We start from the raw sequence: 20,956 nt of genomic DNA, 5'->3' as shown, positions 1-20,956 counted from the left end.
TGATGTCCTTTTTGTTTTCTGTTTGTTTTTATATGTGTAACTCAATGTACCGCAGGTCTCCCTTGTAAAAGAGATCGTTGATCTCAATGGGATTTTTAACCTGGATAAATAAAGGCTACAAACAAACAAACAATAATAATGTAATTTTTTTCCAAACAAAACAATCAATTAACAAAGAAAATAATCAGCAGATTATTGCATAATGGTCAAAAATCCTTAGTTGCTGTCCTATACAAAATAGCCTTAAGATGAGCTGTACTTCAACTGGCACAACAGTAAAATCATGTGTTTACATTAATGCTTAAGTTATAATAATAAAACATATAATTGAATAATCATGAGAGATATTTTTGCATTTACTACTTTTACCCTAACTGTCCTTAATAAGTAGGATTTACCTGATTATACTTTTGCACGTTTCACGTTAACATTTTCATTGCAGGACAAGTATTTTTACTTTGTAATATTAGTACTTATTTATAAGATATGAATATGTCCTCCCCCACTGATGGCACCAACTGAAAACCTTTTTTATTATATTATTTTCCGCAATTTTTTAGGCAAAGTCGTTTTTTCTTTACCAAATGCATTCAACATAATGCTGCACCTATCTGTACCATCCATGTGTCACCAAACCTTCATTTTCATGTAGACATATTTTTGACATTACTCTCGACCTATGTCTTTGACTGCCTTTCATAACCTGCCCTTCAAATTCTGCAGACGGGTCCTTGAATGCAGCATTAGGGCCATCGACCCATCTGACGTCACGGACACTTGTAGCGCGTCAGGTCAGCCTCTCTGTCCACCAGATCCTCTGCTGATATATTCTACATGGAGCTGATTCCTTCTGATGTGAGATGAGGCTCGCGACCTGCAGATCATCCCAGGTCAGCCCCTCAGCTTTTTAATAAATCCCTGAATCTGTCATTAACCATCAACATCCGTGAGACGAATGACAAATTGGAGCAGCACCGTCTGACTGACAGGCATCACTGAACGCTGTGTGTTCCAATGTGTGCGTGATATCTCATTATGTAGCCTAGCCTACTTAAAAAACTAAATTGGACTCATACGGGAACAGAACCTGTCACAGTGCCATACATTGCCTACCCCAAATTGACGCCGATGGGCGCATCTCAAACGATATTACGGCATTAATTATAGGACTATGGCAGATTAGATTTCCCCCAAGCTATTTAGATGAAACTGTGTCGCTTAGCAACACCGTCGCGGGTGAAGAGCGTGTGTCGTTGGCTCTATGATAAACATTAATCATGAATTAATATCATTCAAATTGTTGAACATCTGGGTGCTTTCAGAAGCTTTCCACACAGATCACAGGTCAAAAGGCAATGCAGCGAAAATGACACCCACTTTGGAAAGGGTGACATATTGGAGGAACTGGAGTATAGCCTACCTACAGTGTAATTTACGTGGTCACCTCATAAACCCCCCCGCAGATGATTTCCCCTCGACACAACTTCCCCCTTCTGAAACTTTTTTGATGGAGCGACTCTTTCTGGCACACAGCTTTAAGAGAGCTCAGTGTAACCAGTTATACAGATTAAAATAGGAACCATGGCAGATTGGATTATGCTTAATACGCCATTTCATATCGTGTGTCACATTCCGGGCGCCGTGCCCTTGTTTATACGCTGCGTCCGAGTTACAATTAGCCCACATTTCGCTGAGATTCCTTTGAAGCTGTTATTATTATTATTAGTAGGCCTAGTAATAATATTAATCTAGACCTGAGCAGTGGGCCACGTTAATTTGACCATCTGCATGGTCTTGCTGCCATCCTTTTGCACGCTCTCCAATTGACGCACAAATAACACACAGACGCAATTGTGCATAATTGTCCATGTCCAATCATTTTCATTGGTCTTTATTAACAGAGACGGATAAAAGGCGGTGGATTTGAGCTCGCGAGACTTAAAAAGATGAAATAACGCTGTCTGCTCTTAATAGGAATTGTATGATGATGACAAATGTCGAATTCTGGAGCAAAACAACTGTTGCTTTTACTGCTTTAAACTCACTCTTACTACGTGAGTGTACATGTTTGTTGCGACTTTAACCAATCGTGTGTCCAAGTGCTCATTATCCTCACACTTAAAGCTTTAAAATCAGTAACCGGACCGAGACCCGCGCGCTCAGAGCTCCGGAGTCCGAAGTGCAGCGCGCGAGGGGAGGGAATCCCTCCAGTGTCTGACGCTTCCTTTACCAAGGAAACCCACACGCGCTCTCTGACGCAACTGTCCATTTTAGGAAACATGCGTCAATGGACCGAAGCAAGTCAGACAAACAGTGAACTCCGCAGCAGGCACTGACGTTCGAAACGAAAAAATAAACCTCCCCGCAAATATCCGAGCTACTTCTCCCGCATCCCTCTCCTCCTTTATATCTCCAGTGTGCTCCGCGCGAGGCACGGTCACAGCGGATCTTTTCTTTTTCACTGCCTTATCCGGACACGACCCCTCCCCGCGCACAAGTCGCAACGCCCAGGCTGTGACGTGGGCTCTTTCGTTGGTGTTGAAAAGCCGTTGCAGTTCTTCATAGTGCCATTGAAGTGAGTCATCTGTTGGAAGTGTGGTAAAAAGGAAAAGAGAAAAAAAAAAGTTAGAACTGTTCCGTGAACAGCACAGAGCTCAGATAGAGTAGCGAAGTATTCCGCAGATTAGCGACTGTTAACCTGCGTGAGTCACTCTTAATACAGGCTCACTTGTCTCAACTGGATTTGACTTTAGGTTCAAGTTTGCGCACCTGAGAGAATCTATAGTGTAGTTTACCTGAATAATAAAAACATTATTAAAAATAAGAAACAGGAAGCACAGGAGAAAATATCTAAATAGCCATTTCTGAACGATGTTTTAGGTGAGTTTAGAGGAGCACCTATTTCCAACTATTCTCTGGATATCCCACATTAACAACAAGTCAGAGGATTTTTTTCTTCTTCTGTTGGTGCCTTTTTTCTGCGAGGATTTAAAAAAAGGGGGGGTTTCAGATTCAAACAGTCTGCTGAAATCTTCCCTCCTCCCTGGACCATGTACCAGGACTACTCCGGGAACTACGACACGTCGTCCCGCGGCAGCAGCACCTCTCCGGCCCAACAGGAGTCCTTCACGAGCGGCAGCAGCACGATCGGAAGTCCGATCTCTACCTCAAGCTACCAGGTACCAGCAGGAAACACCGCGACATTACCTGAACATGATAACCTAGCCTTGAATACGGTGTAAAGTGCGAAACATCTTAGAATATCCTACAGGTTGTATGTCAATTTGTTTTTTCCGCGTTTATAGATTGTAATTGCATACTCTTGGGGGGAAAACGTTTGAACCCAATGACATCGGTGACTCAACAAATGCAACACTCGATGTATTCACAAGTATGTTGGACTCATTATCTATGAAATCCACCTTAAGCTTATCTTAACAGTACCGGGTGATGCACCTTTGGTTACATATATAATGTGCGCACTGGCATGGCGCGCGATAAATGGCACAGAAATGTAGATTTTGCACAAATACATATTATTTCCTTATTTTTCATTAAACACGACTTCTATACGTAAAGGTTAAATGTGATTTGGTGAAACGGGACGCATTGAATTGAATGTGATTTCCTCTCATCTCTCATATGCGTGCGCAAAACTGTCATATTTGTGGGATTGTTGCGCGTTGGAAACCGTATTTTACGCACATAATGGTTATGATAATTCCTGTAGAACATGCCATATCTTGAGCTATTTACACAGCAATGTACTGGGTAGAGATGGAGCCTTAAGGAGAAGGCAACAGGCGAGTACTGCCACATACATGCATTGACACAGTGGTGATGATCCATGTTGGAAAGCACCAAAGACGATTACTTTTGCAAAATGTGTTAAGTTGACATTTGTGGCAGATATTTATGTTATTGGACTCTGAAATGAAATGGTTTAGATTGTAGTCTTTTTTTTTAGACGGTCTCGCTGCACATGGCGCAGACCGGGAGCGCAGGGCAATGAAAAGCCTGCATTTCCAAACCAAAAAAATGAAAACGCATTAGTGATATACACTTTACATACTGATATTCTACTGTTTATGTGACGCTATGAGGACGCCATGCCTATATTTACATACATATTTGGTTATAAATCCGGGAAGAGGAGGTTGCTTCCTCGCAGACAACTCTTGCGTAGAGAACACTTCTGTGGAAAAACTTCGTCAAGCTCACGCAACATTTTACGGTTAACAACTTTTGGCCCCTATCCATCATTGCTCCGGTTCCCTGTAATCTCACACTGGCTGCCTGTTTCCCATTAAAGCGGGCAGGAACATGACCTCTTTATTAGGTCATCAAAACAAATTCAGATTTTATTAGACAGATATATCGTGTCAGATCAGGAGTTATACACTGGGTCTTCCCTATAACGACTCATGGAATGTTCCCTTACACACTACTGCATACAATATATCACTTTATGTTTTAATGGGATTTATTAATAGGTTTTTTGCTCTTATCGTAAAGCTAAACTCGCCAAAAGATTCCGCTCTCACAAACTGGCTAAGTGTCTGGCTTTACAGCTGGCTGCTTCCACCCCCCCCCCCCCCCCCCCCCCCCCCCTTTACTGGAACTCACCGCGTTCCTCATGTGCTTAACAAATCCCATACACAATGAGTCACCAGATAAACAAAGTTCCAATGGACTGCCGGGATATCCGACGGATAGTCGGGAATAACGGGAATGTGGGTACGTGCGTAATTTACGCACACAGGCTGGGAAGCAGCCCGTTTGTTTTTGGACTCTTAAGGCATGAAGTAACATGATCTGACATTTTATTGGTGATTATAACTATAGTTAGCTAACACATGCATGTCAATTCTAGATATATTTCATCTTCTAAGAGGATTTTATCCATAATTTAAGGGGCTTGTGCCAAAATTATTATCTTGTCCTCAGACAAGAAACAGTTTGGGTTTAGACATACACAAAATCAAGCAAATCTAGCTTTAAATATTATTTTTGGTTGACTCAAAAGTTGATTCCAACTTCTAAATATATTACATTTTTATCAGATTTTATATCCCGTAAAATTCCATCTGGAAATGTTCTCCATCTGGACAACGAAAGTTAAATGCATCCATATGACCCATAGTGTATCTATGAAGTCCACAGTAACATGTATGTAATCTCACCTGCCAGTCCAGACGTGTGTAGCTCTCGCAGTATTTGTCTCATGTTATAGTAAAGTGAGATGCAGCGGACACCTTGGGCTTTCCCACATGATTCACAGCATGTGTCACTGTTCCACTCCAGGGGTTACGAACGCAGTGCTTTGCCCATGTGGATTGAATCATTACTACCAGCTCGTAATGTGGAAAGTGTGTGAATTTGATAATGGTGGGTGGTGTGTGTGTCTGCGATTGTGCTGTTGGCAGAACGATGCAGGGCTCGTACACAGAAACTAAGATGCTTATGAGATTATGCGTTGACTCCTACTGGAAAACCTCCTTAAATGTGCTCATGCTCATCAAATGTCTCTTTTTTTCTGCTCCTTTTCTAGAAGTACAGGGTCGACATGCCCGGCTCTAACAGTGCCTTCATCCCCACCATCAATGCAATCACCACCAGCCAGGACCTGCAGTGGATGGTGCAGCCCACCGTCATCACCTCCATGTCCAACCCGTACTCCCGCTCCCACCCGTACGGCCATCACCTGCCCAACGGCCCGGGGATGCTGGGACACAACACGCTGGCCCGGCCCGGGGTCATCCGCTCCATCGGGGACGCCAGGGGCCGACGCAAGAGAGATGAACAGGTGAGGGACCCGGGCTGATACAATGGGGGTCACAGGACTGCAAAGAGACCACTATAGGGGGATCTTTCGGTTTTAATAAAAACATTTATAAAGCTACATTTTCCATAGCTGTTTTAAGGGTTTGTCTAAAAATAAAGCATCCATTATCTTTTTCTGGAACACTTTCTATGATTCCCCTGTCTATATGCATTATAAACACACTATCATCTGCTCAAGGCATTGTGTAATATATTTACAAACACTCATATATATTCAATAGTCATAACATATTATAGAGCATTTGAATGACTTATAAGGTCAATTATCATAATATTTGATATCTCCTCTCATACATTGACTTTATTTGCAAGGAATCGTAGTGTCTTATTATTTTTATAAATATTCATCAGTGCAGAAAAAAGTAAATGAGTGACCAGCAATTATCATAAAGTTTATGATGCTTTACCTAATAAGTCTTTATAAAATACTTTATAATATGTCCTAATTATTGTTGTAAATAAGTGCTTATCTATACAGTGCTAATGGCAGATTATAATGCATCATAGCCATGGGTGTCATAGAAATTCCTGGAACATTTCCATTATAAATAATATTTATTCAACATTGAGTTAATTTATCAGGCCAATGAATTCGACATCATGGTATCATTACTGTCCTCAGGCAGCTCCTGTGTATACTGCTGCTCTCCGCTTCATATTGATCATGGTGGTGCGTGCCTGTCACACAGCGTATTTTACCTGCCGTGTTTCTTCTGCTGCCCTCAGCTCACCCCGGAGGAAGAGGAGAAACGGAGAGTAAGGCGTGAGAGGAATAAGTTAGCCGCCGCCAAATGCCGCAATCGCAGACGGGAGCTCACAGACATGCTGCAAGGGGTGAGCAAAACAAGCGCATCACATCAGACTGGGTTGCACTAAACAACCACGAATCAGTTTTGTTTCTGAAGCAACTAAACTAGCATTCTCCCTGTTTCTCTGCCAAATTTGCCATGCGTATAGTTGACGTATAAATAAAAAGGACATGTTTATTCACACAGAGAAGTCACACTAGTGCATAAGTCTGGCAGGAGTCCAGACTTTTTTTTTCTGATGAGTGATTGATCTCCACACCTAAATGTACAACCTTGCATTACTGGTTTGACTCCGGCTGTGTCTCTGACAGGCGATGAAAAGCTTTTTGTCTCGGCCCGCTGCAGACAGAGGTAGGGCTGTCTCGCAGCATCTAAATGGACTCATTAGCTGAATTGCAGTGAGGTTGAGCTCAGGCCTTAAAAAAACCCCAGGAAAGGAATTTGCTGTAGGCAGCTGTCTGCATGAATGAAGGACGTTTTGTAAAAAGGGGCCAATTGCTTGTCTCACAATCCTACATACAGACATGCTGCGTGCACTTATACAAACAGCCATTGCTCCGAGGGAAAAAAAACGCCTTTCCGTCTTCACACGGATGTTTAAAATAAAAATTCCCAATAAGGAAGTGTCGCTTCCAAGTGAAAATAAAGAGCAGTATTCATAAACTGTAAAACTCTTTGATTTACTGATATCCTTTATTTACAAGTGTGGTACAGGCTCCTTGCAAACACTTCCTCATACCTTTGCCCATGAGTCAAAGTTCTCAGACAGCATGTCAGCTTATCTTCTTCTGCCAAGCGGCTTTAATGGGATCTGTCTTTGTCTTGTTCCGTGACACATTAATGACACGCTACTGATGCAGATTATATCTCCGAGACACAAACAATGCACAGTCATTATGGGAAAGTCGAATTCCAGCAGAAGGCTTCCAGATGAAGTGTCTGAATTGTCCATGACAAGTTGTTAGTTTTGCTTTTATTGTCTGTGTGCGAGTAAAACTCTAGCAAACAAACAGTGCCCTCTTTTGGTGCTTTGGAGAAACACTCATACATCTGACTGCCTGGTTGTTGAACATCTTTTGCAGCCTTGATCACAATGTATTGGGATTAAGTCTCTGAACATTCGTAAAAAACTATTGTTGCAATATTCGCTTTTATCAACTTATAACTATGCTGCTTATGCCCCAGGGCAGGCATATTCAATATTTTTTTTAAGGGCCAGATTGAAGTGCCGAAGGACGTCTGACCTTTAAAGCTAAGAATATAAACGTGTAAACATTGCACATTTTTAATCTTGAAATAAATGGTAGTTGTTGTTTTGTTTCAATAAACACAATGTGGCTTTTAATCTTTTTTATTTTTTATTAGTGATTAATTATCCTAAATTCCCTCTGTTTAAACAGCCTGGGTAAAACCTAAAAATAGAATTTCTTTATATAAACAATTATATTATATATATATATTATTAAACACACGCTATATATCATATACTCAAAGTGTTAGCAGAGGATATTGTTTTATAAAAGTTAAACTAAATTTAAAGGGAAAACAATGGACTTCATTGAGTCACATTTCACTTCTTTATAATTATTTATTTATGTATTGAAATATTTGTTTAGATATTTAGGGAGAGAAAGGGTCAGACTGATATGGATAAAGGGTCACCAATAGAAAAGTCCTGGCCTATGGAATAAACTACTAAAAAGTTCCCCACCGAAAATAAAAAATAAACATCACATTTAGAGTAAATACTGAACCATATGTCCTCTTCTCCTCGCAGGAGACTGAGAAGCTGGAGGAGGAGAAAGCCGACTTGCAGAAGGAGATCGAGGGCCTGCAGAAGGAGAAGGACAAGCTGGAGTTCATGCTGGTCGCCCACAACCCCGTGTGCAAGGTCTCCATCGACGATCGCCACCCGTCGTCGGGGCACCAGCAGCACTCGCATCACCAGCAGTGCGCACCCCTCCCGCTGACCATGCGCTCCAACATGGGCCCCCGGGCTCATATCAATCACGTGGTAGTGAAGCAGGAGCCGGACGACCATGTGGACAAGCCCCAGCGCTCCGTCATCAAGCCCATCTGCCTGGGCGGAGGCGTCGTCAGCGGAGGCATGTATTGCACAGATGGAGACAGCCTGAACACGCCGGTGGTGGGGGCGTCCACCCCGGCCGCCACGCCCAACGCGCCCAGCCTCATATTCACCTACCCGAGCATGCTGGAGCCCGAGAGCCCCTCGCCCTCCTCCGAGTCCTGCTCCAAGGCCCACCGGCGGAGCAGCAGCAGCGGGGATCAGTCCTCAGACTCCCTCAACTCCCCCACCCTCCTGGCCCTCTGAGCGGGGGGGTTTTGCTCGGCTCAGCTGAGAAACAAACACTGTGGCTGACGGCAACTTGAGAATCAACTGCCGCCCCTCCTCCCTCCTTTCAGTGTCTTTTAAAGACCCATAAGCACATTCAAAAGTCCAGACCAAGATGACCATGTGAGCCGTTCTCCGCATGGAGTCCCACAAGGGCTACGCCACGTGTTTCTTCTTTTTCTGCTTCACTGTAAAAAATATATATATTCGTAAAGAGTGTGTGCATCAACCCCATAAAAGTGTCATCTCTTTGCCATTTCAACTCCAGAGTGTCGACTTGTTTACTGGGAGGACGAAAATAAAGAAGGACTTGCCTAAATCTCGAAATTGTGAGAGCACGTTCGTAATATATTTTTTTGAAAATGTTTAAAAAGCCATGTGTCCGACACTTGCACTCTGCCAAGACGAATCAATAAATCACTAAACGAGGTCAGTGTTCCACTGGAATTTCTACTTGAGGAGAGAAAGAGACTTCCTCTCATCTCCTTTTTCATTTAGATTTGTCAGTTCGTAACTTGGACCTTGATTCAGGAATCACTACTTCGTGTGTACACATTTCTGACGCTATTTCCATCTTTTTATTGTATTTATGGCCTGTGCTGATAACATTTTACAAAGTGTTTTGTTGAGACATTGTCCTCTCCTTAATCTGCCTGTAGAAAAGCAAAACAGTCATCCTCACGGTGGCCAAAGCCCTCCTCAGTGTTGCAAAGGATACGAGCCAACTTTCAATCAATGAACAGTTCTTCAATACTCTTCTATACCTTCTATGTTGCCATGGTGGCTTGACTTTACAGTATTGGTGTGCTTTTCCTCAGTGATTCTGTACCTGAACGTTACAACCTGTTTATGGCAAAGTGTATGTGATTGACATTGATGTCAGGGATATCTCTCATGTGTAGTAGAACCCCATCGTGAAGAACGTTGCACATTGTGTCACATCGAGAACGTCTTTTCGCTCAAAACTCTGAACGAACCCCTCCTACGCTGGATTCTTTCTGACCTTGTTTCTGTGTTTCTCTAAATAAAAGGTCTTACCTATTTTTCAACACCGCCTCTCAGGGCAGGTCAGGTTTCAAAAAGCCAAAAAAGTTGTGTTTGATACATCCTGTAATTCGTCCGTCTTTGTCTGAAAGGAGGGTTTTTTGCTCAAATCGAAAAAAGCCACTGTGGTCTAGACTGTCGCCAGCTGCCAATGATGTCAACCCTGTTTATACTGTGTTTGTAAATCTGTCACTTTTAGTAAAGAAATGATGTTTAAATTTAAGTCAGATGTGCTGATTTATGGGTGTACGAACATATGCCAACATCGAGGTACTCTGTGGAGACTTAGTGGAAGCCGTGTTGGCTTTAAACAAAAAGGCCAGACGTGGTTCACTTTTTGAAAAAAAGGAAGGGAAAAATAGGAAAACTCTTTTTACAGCTGGCCTGGGATGAAAGAGGGGACACCTTTGAAGTTCTATGAAGCACTTCTTTTTCATTATTTTGTATTACATGTGTGTATCTCAAAGGGATGAGGGTTTTCAAAACTGTGCACTGAGAAGGACGCAACAGCGATATTTGGGACTTTTTTTGTTTACTTCAAACATTCCTAATGAATTTAATGTCAAGGGTCAAATGGGGGTGTCATATTTTCCAATCCTTTTTGTTATCAGATGATTAAAAGTTGTGGATGGAAGAATTTTGTTGTGCTGGATGCAGAAAACGGACTTTGCAATTCAATACAAGCTGCTGCTACTTGGGAAAGATCGGCTGTTTATCTTTTTGATGGGTTTAACATCGCACGGATGCAACGTGGAATCTTTGTTCCCGTACGACGACTAAAAGAGGTGAAAAGATAACCAAAAACATTACTGTGGGCGAGTCTGATAATGTCTGTACGTTGAAATATTCTGGAGCCCCTGGACACACATAGGAAAGCCATTGACTGTAGATCTGCTGTACATGTTATCTACTGTCTGTCACCTGTTTTCAACTACTATTACTTCTTTTCCAAATGCTTTAATTGTTCAAAATGATTCAAAATTAATAAAAAAAACAGCAATATGTATAGCAGTGTTTGTTAATTTAAATGAATAATAATAAAAAATAATAATTTTCAACCTGAAATTGTTTTTTTTCGTTCATGGGAATGCACTTTCAGCTTAGAAAATACACTTTTTTGGTTATTCTATTGTGTTTTAATTCAGTCCTCTTGTTCTTGATATAACCATCCCTTATCCATCATTCTAAACATTTCAAAATAAGATAATTTGAAAACATTTTTGCCTTTTATTGGAGGTATTGAAAGACAACAAGATAAAGCAATAAAAGCCAGGGGAAAAGCTGGGACACAAAAAGGAACAGCTATCATGTTAAGAGCCAACATAGACGGAGACATTTTAATTGAACCAATTTCAATTTTACACATAGATTGCGGAAAATATTACAGAATGTTTCTACCAATTCGCAGAGATTAATAGAGGGAAATAAATGCTTTGGAGTTTTCCTTTTTGGGAGACTATTGGAAAAAAATCTTAGGAATACCTTAAGATAATACAATTAAAAGTTAACCCTAGAGTCTGAAAATTGGGAGACTCCCAAAAACGTATTGTGAATTATTATAAAAATTAAGAAACTGTTCATGTTACTCGCTGGCACAGCTTGGGGATAAAGTGGTTTTAAAAAAAACTTAAATCGTAATGTCCGTCCTGTAAAGAAAATATTTAGTATAGTGTGGGGAGCAAAGTATGAAAAACAGTGGTTCTCTTCTGGTCTTTCCATCGTCACACCCCCTGAGCTGGAAAAGTATTGTTTCCTCCTTAAATGTCCTTCAAGTTGTGACATAGACTTTGTCAACATACATTACAACCTTATTATAATCATTAGGAAGTATTGTAGAATATTTTCCATTTTGATATTGTGAACGTGGGAGAAGTTTCCACCATACCAGGGTCGTGAAGTACTTTTTAGTTTTTCTCCTCTCTTTTTTGTATTTGTATTTTGGTAAACACTTTCTTAAAAAATCTTGTAAAATCTGCACTGCAGAGAAACCAATGAAAAAGCAGCCTAGTTTGCTAGAAAGCGTTAATGTACATTTAGTGTAGTGCTGATATCAAACCACTAGGAGGCAGTAGTCAATCTACACTTTAGGTTCAACTAGCTCAGGGGTGTCGAAACTATAGAAAGTATACGAAGGTCTGGGCCAGCCAATAATAGAGGTGAGGTATATTGCCTCATAAGTTAAGTTAGAAGTTAGAAAGATCAATCAAAAGTAGGTAAATTATGCTTGATACTTGGATATGCTTTAATATTTTTTACATCACTTTGTGATTTCACAATGTTTTGGTATTTTTTTGGGTTGTGCAAGCATTAGCCAATAACCAACCTTATCACCTGAATCTGCTAGAGCACCATTGTGTTTTTTTAAACCAAACATCTGGCAGAGGGGCATGGGGAGAGGTACACTGATAAACGGAAATGTTGATCTTAATTAGGGCCCGAGCCCGAGAGCGCTATGACCCAACGGCGTCCTAACACAAAGTGCGAGGAACCTATTGTAATTGGTGGATTTTTTCTTCTTCCTGCGCTTTAAACCTGGGGAAATGATCGGAGAAATTCCAATCCGGGACACGTTCAGTTCATATCCAATGTGATGCTACATTGTGAAGGAATAGTCGATCACTTGGCTCCTCCAGACAGCCTCCTCAATAATTGATCCTCGATGAGCCTTTAGAGACATTTGTTTTCCTTCGAGACGGCTCGCCGACATCCGTTTCCGGGTCGCTGCCGGCGGACCGAGGAGTCGAGGACGCGAAAATTAGAGAAATGACAAACGGCTCATTTCGGAGGACTCAAATGCATCGATTTGACGCCGGGTCGACCGGCAACCCTCCCCGACAGGCGCATAGATGCGAGGGCCCGCTCATCACTGCGTGCACGACTGTGGCCGCAGTTTTAATTAAATGTATTATGTTAACAGATTTCACATAACTGTATTAGGTTAGTTGAAAGCAAAAATATTAAGTTTGAATTCAAAACATAAGGTTCAACTTAATATCATTGCTTTAAACTAACCTAATACAGTTATGTTAACTCTGTTGAAATAATACATTTAATTAGAGTCAACATTTCAGCGTATTTCATTTGCATTTAAAGCTTCAGACACAGAATCCACACTTTTGGAACAGGGCTGAAACATATGGGGTTGCTTCAATGCATGATGTGTTTGGTATTTCGAGACAAACACTTCAGAGACATGTTCTATATAGATATAATATATTGTTGAAAAAGAGTATATGGGGATCTTTAATTGAAGTCACCCCAGTTTATATTTTATAAAGTTACATCCAGAAACCAATGGTTACTAAGGATAAAAGCTGAATTTGATGACATTATATTGTGCCTAGTGTAGTAAAACAGATCTGATGAGTGTTTACTGCCCTCAAATGGTCACAGAAGGGAATAACAACACTAGGTTAGAATGGGAATGATTTATCGACACGCTTTGTTGGTTTGCCTGGTGAACGGGGCTCTCTGTACTGTATGTTTAAAATACTATAAGGGAAGTTTGATGAAGTATTATAGTATGGCACATAATATTAAAATAAAAAAAAAGTTTTTCCAATTTACAAGTGTATAAAAATGTAATATGTTCAAAACAGTAATTGTAAAAATATCTTGAAATGAGTCAGAGTATTGTATGTTGAAAAATAATGGTAGAGCATGTTAAACATTTCATGACAAAAATGTGTAGTACAGTATGTCGAAAATATGAGAAAAACAACATATAGTATGTCAGAAAATATCACAAAAAACTGAATAAAAAAAAAAAAATAGTATAGTGTGTCATCTTAGTAAACAATAGTATAATAGTTTAGTATGTTGGGGAAAAAATGATAAAGTCTAGTATGTCGAAATAGTTGGAAAAGACAGCATAGCATGTGGCAGTGGCTCAGTCAGTAGGGGCTTGGACTGGGAGCTCTAGGGTCGCTGGTTCAAGTCCCCGACCAGACCTAAATATTGAGTGTCGACTGCTACTTGGAGAGGTCCCAGTTCAGCTCCTGCCCTGCTGTGGTGCCCTTGAGCAAGGCACTGTACATCCCCCTTCCCCTTCACTCCCCATTGCTCCCCGGACGCTGTACAATAGCTGCCCACTGCTCCTACTAGGATGGGTTAAATGCAGAGGCCAAATTTCACTGTGTGCTTGTGTGACCATAAAAGAGGGTTTCATCCCTCCAATTATATTCTACATAATACAAAACCTTGTTCATCATTTGGTTAGTGATGGTGTGGTAAAGTACATACATACATTACCTGCACTATTTGTCTGTTGTTGTAATAAAGTAAATTACAAATGTGCAAATAAAGGATTCTTATATTTTGGCTATTCTTCTGGCTTTGAATTGAGTGGAAGAAGTCCAGACAAGGAAGGTATTGATAGGCTCTGACTCCAGCAGTGCATTGGAAAGGATTAAACATAGGCCTTCAGAAACAAGACAAGACATAGTACCGGAAATAGCACAAACACTTCAACAAATTTGAAGGGCAGGAGCAGTCACCTATTTCATCTGGATTCCTGCACAAATTGGGGTGGAGGGAAATTATCTGGTATATGCAAAGTTGGATACAAAGAAGAGACAAATTAGTATTAGTGTGAAATATTGCAAGGCTAAGATCACAAGCATCATGAAATCCCAAATGAAAAAGAAATGGCAGGATGAGTCAGTGTAATAGAGGAGTAAAGGACAGACATTGTTATAATGTTAGTTGGAGAAACAAGAGAATTCAACACAATAACGTGCGGCAAATGCGAATATTGTAGCAAGCTAGCAATGACAAAACAATTGCTGACGTTTTTTTGCAATTTCTAAGAACTGAAGCAAGTACTGAACAGAAACCACACAGAATTAAATATATGTTTGCGACGGAGTTCAGGGGATGTGGCGTACAGTGCAGTATTTAGGTCTTACAAACGGACAAGGATTATAATGTAGGATTTGAGGTTTTACAGTGCTCATCTACACTCCATTCCAGAAGGTGGCGGTAAAGGCACCTACATGTATGCAAACCGCCCCTTAAGATTTTTTTGACCAATGGGATGTCTGCTGAGGTTGAGTGACATGAATTTGGACCAATCCTGTTAATCGGGTAACGGTTGATAGCAGCACTCCCATCTTCTCTGGTTAGTTCGTAGCTGCATCAGTACAGATTCAAACCTTTGTCTTGATCGGTCGGTTGGAACATTTGAATTCAACCAAAATGAGGGAAATCGTGCATCTGCAGGCAGGCCAATGTGGAAATCAAATTGGAGCTAAGGTAAGAGAGTAGTTTAGATTTACATTTGAATTCTTAACTCATTCATTAAGTGCGTGGATGTTAATGTTCGTTTGGGCGGGTTGATTAGCCTACTTAGCAGCAATGCTAATGAAAGCTACCTACGGGTTCAACCTGTTCGAATCGTTAAGCTAAGTCATGCTAGTTTGCAGGTAATTTGACCGTTGTTGTGTTTTATTCTCTTCTAGTTTTGGGAAGTCATAAGCGACGAACATGGCATCGACCCGACCGGCTCATACCAGGGGGACAGCGACCTGCAGCTGGATCGCATCAACGTCTATTACAATGAGGCTTCAGGTTAGCTTTGCTTTATCTCCTAGCTACTGTTGCTAGCGCCGCCGTTTCTAGGATACGGCAACAAGTCAACAAAACGTCAAGATAATTATACTTTCCAAAACAACAATACAGCTTTAACTTATTATAATATTCTGTCGACATATATTAGCCAGTCACTTCGGTTATTTTGTATTATTTATTATATATTAGGTGTAACAAGGGGTTACATTGAGCGGAGGCTGAGCCCGGCAAATAGGGCGATGCTCTGACGTCATCACCCCCGTACCGTTGTCAGAAGATATCAGAAAAAGATATGTCAAAACGTTTCTCGTTCTTAACTATACTATATTTAGGGTCTATATGTGTTGACTTTATTTTAAAATCGGCCTTGGTGAACGTGTGTCTCTGCGTTGGAGCTGCAGCACCGCCCAGACTCCGCTGCGGGCGGGTGGTGCAAAGGCTCTGCGCCAAACCACCCCGCCCGTCTTGGTAACACGGAGCCCGTTTCTTACACCATGCTATATGTATGCCTGTGCTTAAAGCTGAGTTATGATCAGTCATAACACCGAATGTGGTTATGATCAAATTGTGTATCGTGAGATTTACAGCATACTGTAAATGCTGAGATTTCCGAACAAATATTTTTAAGCTACGCCGACCAATACAAAGCACGTACACATGTTTGTGTATATATTAATAATTGAAGATGTATATTAATTCAAGTTTAATGTCACTATTAGAAAGACGGTCATATTTGTAATACTTTTTTGTCTCATTTGGTGGCATCAATGTGCGCATTTGATACAGTAGCAGATTATGTGATGTGCGACCACGCCCGCAACTCGACACAGAGCCCCCCATAGACAATCCCAATTTAACCCCTGGCTAACCTTGTGCTGTAAGAAGACTGGACTGTATTAATGCCAGACAAACTATTATAAAATATAATTGAGCGTACAATATGCTTTTTACTGTGTTTGGTCATACTTTAAGAAAGCAAAGTCTTTGATGAAAAAAGATTAACATGGTTTTGCTTGAGTAATTATAATGCAGCTATTAAGAAAAAAAAATGCTTAATATAAATAATGTCGTCTTGTGTTTGAATCACCAGGTGGGAAGTATGTCCCCCGGGCCGTGCTGGTGGACTTGGAGCCCGGCACGATGGACTCGGTGAGGTCCGGTCCCTTCGGCCAGATCTTTAGACCAGACAACTTTGTCTTTGGTGAGAATATGAAAATGTCTTGTGTTTTAACTTGGGTTATTGAAGTTGCCATACTGTGATTAAGCAACTGGATTAGAGCTGAACAATATATTCCAAAAAATAATTTGTCGTCTTGTGCGATATACACATTGTGAAAGGCTGAATTATTGCATTTAAGTATTTTTGAATGAGTTCACAGACTTTGAACATAAAACTGCATTACTGCAACTATCATTATTTTTTTATTGCTGCTTAATTTTTTAACTTACATTTATTAGTTTTACATAAAGCCATGCCATCGTATGTTTTCCGCATATTGTGCAGCCCTGATCTACAGTCACTCTTCACTAGGGATTGGTATCGTTAGGATTTTATCGATACCAATACTAGTTATCGATACCGGTATTTTTCGATACTTTTCAATAATTTGGTGCTCAAAATTATAGACATGATTACAAGATGTGAAGATTAAACAACAGTCATTTTATTGACATTTTTATTTATTTAATGTAACTTTTTTTCAATGTCATACCAAGCAGGTATGAGTGTTTGACAGTGTGTCTCTGGAAGGGGGGTGGTAATTAGGGGCAGTTCATAAATCCATGTAAACATGACCATTATTCAGTTAAAACGAGACGCTGCGTGCGCACCTCCTAAACCGGAAGCTTTTGCCAGTTATGTGCTAAAGCAGCCGTTAGCCCGTTTTGCTAAGTGTTGATTTAGACTCTTGGTGTTGGAATTCTGTTCCGTGTAGGTAAAATGGTTAATATCGTTAGCTGAGTTTCTTACCGTTAAGTGCATCATTAATAGGTTGTTAAATGTTAAGAAGCCTTGAGACGCTGTTTCTTGCAAGATGTTGCGTCTGACCCCGGGAGTCTCACAATAATAAGAGCGCTGTTAGGAGAGATGACGAGTGGCATTCACAGTGGCCAATCAGAGTGATAATCAAACCGGATCCATCACACAGGATGAGGGTTCCGAACCAACCAGAATTGTTTAAACTAAGGAAGTAGCGTAATTCATATACCGATAGCAGCACCATTTGTCCAGTGGCTTAACGGTATACCAATACCGTCCAATCAGGTACCGGTACTGACTTAGTACCGGTTCGCGATACCCATCCCTACTCTTCACTCTAACATTTGACCAATGAAGTCCTATTTAATGTAGACCCAGGATGTGCTGATGTCACAGCTTTGATAGAGTTGTGTGTTTGCATGTGACACAGGCCAGAGCGGAGCTGGTAATAACTGGGCTAAGGGTCACTACACTGAGGGAGCCGAGCTGGTGGACTCGGTCCTGGATGTGGTGAGGAAGGAGGCGGAGGGCTGCGACTGCCTGCAGGGCTTCCAGCTCACACACTCCCTGGGTGGAGGAACCGGCTCGGGCATGGGCACGCTGCTCATCAGCAAAATCCGAGAGGAGTATCCAGACCGCATCATGAACACTTTCAGCGTGGTGCCTTCCCCCAAGGTGCTTATAATACACCAAAATACTACAACATTAACTATGTTTCTTGTCTTATTTCTTGCCTTAATGTAAATCCTTCTCCCTCCCCCGACCTCAGGTTTCAGACACAGTTGTGGAGCCATACAACGCCACCCTCTCCATCCACCAGCTGGTGGAGAACACAGATGAGACCTTCTGCATTGATAATGAGGCGCTGTATGACATCTGCTTCCGCACACTGAAGCTCACCACCCCCACCTACGGAGACCTCAACCACCTCGTCTCAGCCACCATGAGCGGTGTCACCACCTGTCTGCGCTTCCCCGGCCAGCTCAATGCTGATTTGAGGAAACTGGCCGTCAACATGGTGCCCTTCCCCAGGCTGCACTTCTTCATGCCCGGCTTCGCCCCATTGACCAGCCGTGGCAGCCAGCAGTACAGGTAGATATATACAAAAGCATTAAGAATTGTAATTTTTCTAGAGAACATAAAATGAATGTAAAGCAGGTTTGGCCTCAATATCCTTCCGTACTTCCATTGTTGATTTCTAACAATAATTGCCTCGCCTTGAAAAGGCAAACAAAGGGAGAAATTGGAACAAGCTAAATGTATTGCGCTCTTACCAGTTTGTCATGAATTACAGCACCACACGTTTTGTTTTTTTGATCCTCCCCCAAAATACATGTAAATGTGATTAAGACGATTATATATATTTTTCACTTAAAACAACACATTAACAAATGCATTTTGAAATAAATCTTTATCGGATGGTGTGTCCTCCCCAGGGCTCTGACGGTTCCTGAGCTCACCCAGCAGATGTTCGACTCCAAGAACATGATGGCAGCCTGTGACCCACGCCACGGCCGCTACCTCACGGTCGCCGCCATCTTCAGAGGCCGCATGTCCATGAAGGAAGTAGACGAGCAGATGTTGAATGTGCAGAACAAAAACAGCAGCTACTTCGTAGAATGGATCCCAAACAACGTGAAGACTGCCGTCTGCGACATCCCTCCCCGTGGCCTCAAGATGGCCGCCACCTTCATCGGCAACAGCACGGCCATTCAGGAGCTGTTCAAGCGCATCTCAGAGCAGTTCACCGCCATGTTCCGCCGCAAGGCCTTCCTCCACTGGTGAGTGATAGAGGGTTTACGTATTTCAAGATTAATCGTTTGGACAAATAAATGTCAGGAAAGATTGAAAGTTATATGTAGTGAGTAATATTTCCTTGTTTCAGGTACACCGGCGAGGGCATGGATGAGATGGAGTTCACAGAGGCTGAGAGCAACATGAACGACCTGGTGTCTGAGTACCAGCAGTACCAGGACGCCACCGCTGAGGAGGAGGGCGAGTTTGAGGATGAAGGCGAAGAGGACCTGGCCTAGACGCCCACCCCAACGTTTTCTCCCCATATGCAACAGTTAGTTAGGGCGTGGTCAACATTCTTCAAAAGCATCATTGTAGAATTATTGACAATTTGCTTATTTATTCAATAAAACAACAGTTTTAAAGGATGGCACAGTAGTTCCTCTGAATGTCGCACAATGATAACAGTTCTTGTCCCGCCTTGTTCTTTAAATGTCTGTTGTGTTCTTACACGTTCTGTTCTTCTTTCCTGCTTTGGATATCAATGTTCTTATCTTGTGTCTTTTGTTCACTCTTTTTTTCAAGTTGCAAGGTTCATTTGTTATGAAACGGAACAGTGACCAGTTAAAGGCACTGAATTTGACAAATCCTGTTTTTGATATGAAGCTTAATTGTTTTGAAGGAACTGTTCACTGTTACAATGCGTGTACTGGGATGTTATAACATCAAATGTGAAGATGGATTTTAATAAAAGAGTTATGATTTGGTGCTACATCGTGTTGTTCCTGAACTGAACTATGACCAAATTATTTAGTGCTTTCATTTATTAGCTTGAGTTAAACGGTATGTAAGCACATTTCTGTCACTGAAAAAATATATGTATAACAATCCCAAAATAATGACATGGGATATAAAAATAGTAAGAAAGTATATTTTTGTTCTGAAGTCAGCCATTTTGGCTTCATGCCCACTGAACAAAGGATTAGAAGGTGTCGCTATCAATGGTTTCTTACCTTAATAGTTGGCATTTTTCCTACATAGCTAAATGGATGGGCTGTAAAACAATAGACAAAATGGCGCTTGAGCCGGATAGAAGATATTGGGTTATTATATCTGTCAGAATGTTTTATCGTGGTGTCTGTTGCTGAATACCAACTGCTATCCCTAGCTAACGTTGAGCTAGTGATTTGCTGCTGCAATTATTCAAGCCCTCCGACGACGCATCAAAAGATCATTCCACAAATGTCCATTATAAATACGACCTTATTACTCAGTAAATTATATTAAGTAATAAGGAATTCAAAATAAGAGGTTGGCAAGATGAGATACTAAGTCAAAAAATGGTGGTAATTCATAATAATGACATAGTAAAAAAAGTCAAACCAATGAGTGGTCCTTTTTTTTAAGATGTTATGTCATACATTTTAAAGAGTCATAACGTACAATTTTTTCTTCCTCGTGTCAGAAATGGGCTTCCATATGCCATACCATTTGGCTTAGTGTCAGAGAAATTTTGGAAAAAAATCTTAGGAATACCTTAAGATAATACAATTAAAAGTTAACCCTAGAGTCTGAAAATTGGGAGACTCCCAAAAACTTATTGTGAATTATTATAAAAATTAAGAA

The 20,956-nt window shown here is 41.1% G+C and overlaps 2 protein-coding genes across 2 annotated transcripts; both read left to right on the top strand.

Moving 5' to 3' along the window:
- Positions 1-2,564: 2,564 nt before the first annotated feature.
- On the top strand, positions 2,565-11,054 carry fosl2 (FOS like 2, AP-1 transcription factor subunit). The gene is made up of 4 exons (XM_034135303.1): positions 2,565-3,179; positions 5,552-5,806; positions 6,571-6,678; positions 8,431-11,054. Exons 1-4 carry the CDS (start codon positions 3,051-3,053, stop codon positions 8,983-8,985), a joined length of 1,047 nt encoding a protein of 348 aa, XP_033991194.1. The 5' UTR covers positions 2,565-3,050; the 3' UTR covers positions 8,986-11,054.
- A 4,093-nt stretch (positions 11,055-15,147) lies between these two features.
- LOC117486765 (tubulin beta-1 chain-like) lies at positions 15,148-20,102 on the top strand. Its single transcript, XM_034135302.1, has 7 exons — positions 15,148-15,303; positions 15,510-15,618; positions 16,709-16,819; positions 18,027-18,271; positions 18,366-18,688; positions 19,033-19,377; positions 19,482-20,102. The coding sequence occupies exons 1-7, from the start codon at positions 15,247-15,249 to the stop codon at positions 19,627-19,629; spliced, it is 1,338 nt and encodes a 445-aa protein (XP_033991193.1). The 5' UTR covers positions 15,148-15,246; the 3' UTR covers positions 19,630-20,102.
- The last annotated feature ends 854 nt before the right edge of the window (positions 20,103-20,956 follow it).

This window comes from Trematomus bernacchii, unplaced genomic scaffold, assembly GCF_902827165.1.
Source record: "Trematomus bernacchii unplaced genomic scaffold, fTreBer1.1, whole genome shotgun sequence".
NCBI classification, from domain to species: domain Eukaryota; kingdom Metazoa; phylum Chordata; class Actinopteri; order Perciformes; family Nototheniidae; genus Trematomus; species Trematomus bernacchii.
This window is presented reverse-complemented; position numbering and strand designations above follow the sequence as displayed.

What these genes read in the sequence shown, in the direction of transcription:
- fosl2 (XM_034135303.1), top strand. Translation starts at nt 3,051, where the DNA reads ATGTACCAGGACTACTCCGGGAACTACGACACGTCGTCCCGCGGCAGC. An exon ending in TCTCTACCTCAAGCTACCAG is followed by an intron (nt 3,180 to 5,551) that starts GTACCAGCAGGA and finishes CTCCTTTTCTAG; the next exon opens with AAGTACAGGGTCGACATGCC. An exon ending in GACGCAAGAGAGATGAACAG is followed by an intron (nt 5,807 to 6,570) that starts GTGAGGGACCCG and finishes TGCTGCCCTCAG; the next exon opens with CTCACCCCGGAGGAAGAGGA.
- LOC117486765 (XM_034135302.1), top strand. Translation starts at nt 15,247, where the DNA reads ATGAGGGAAATCGTGCATCTGCAGGCAGGCCAATGTGGAAATCAAATT. An exon ending in GCGTGGTGCCTTCCCCCAAG is followed by an intron (nt 18,272 to 18,365) that starts GTGCTTATAATA and finishes CCCCGACCTCAG; the next exon opens with GTTTCAGACACAGTTGTGGA. An exon ending in CGTGGCAGCCAGCAGTACAG is followed by an intron (nt 18,689 to 19,032) that starts GTAGATATATAC and finishes TGTCCTCCCCAG; the next exon opens with GGCTCTGACGGTTCCTGAGC.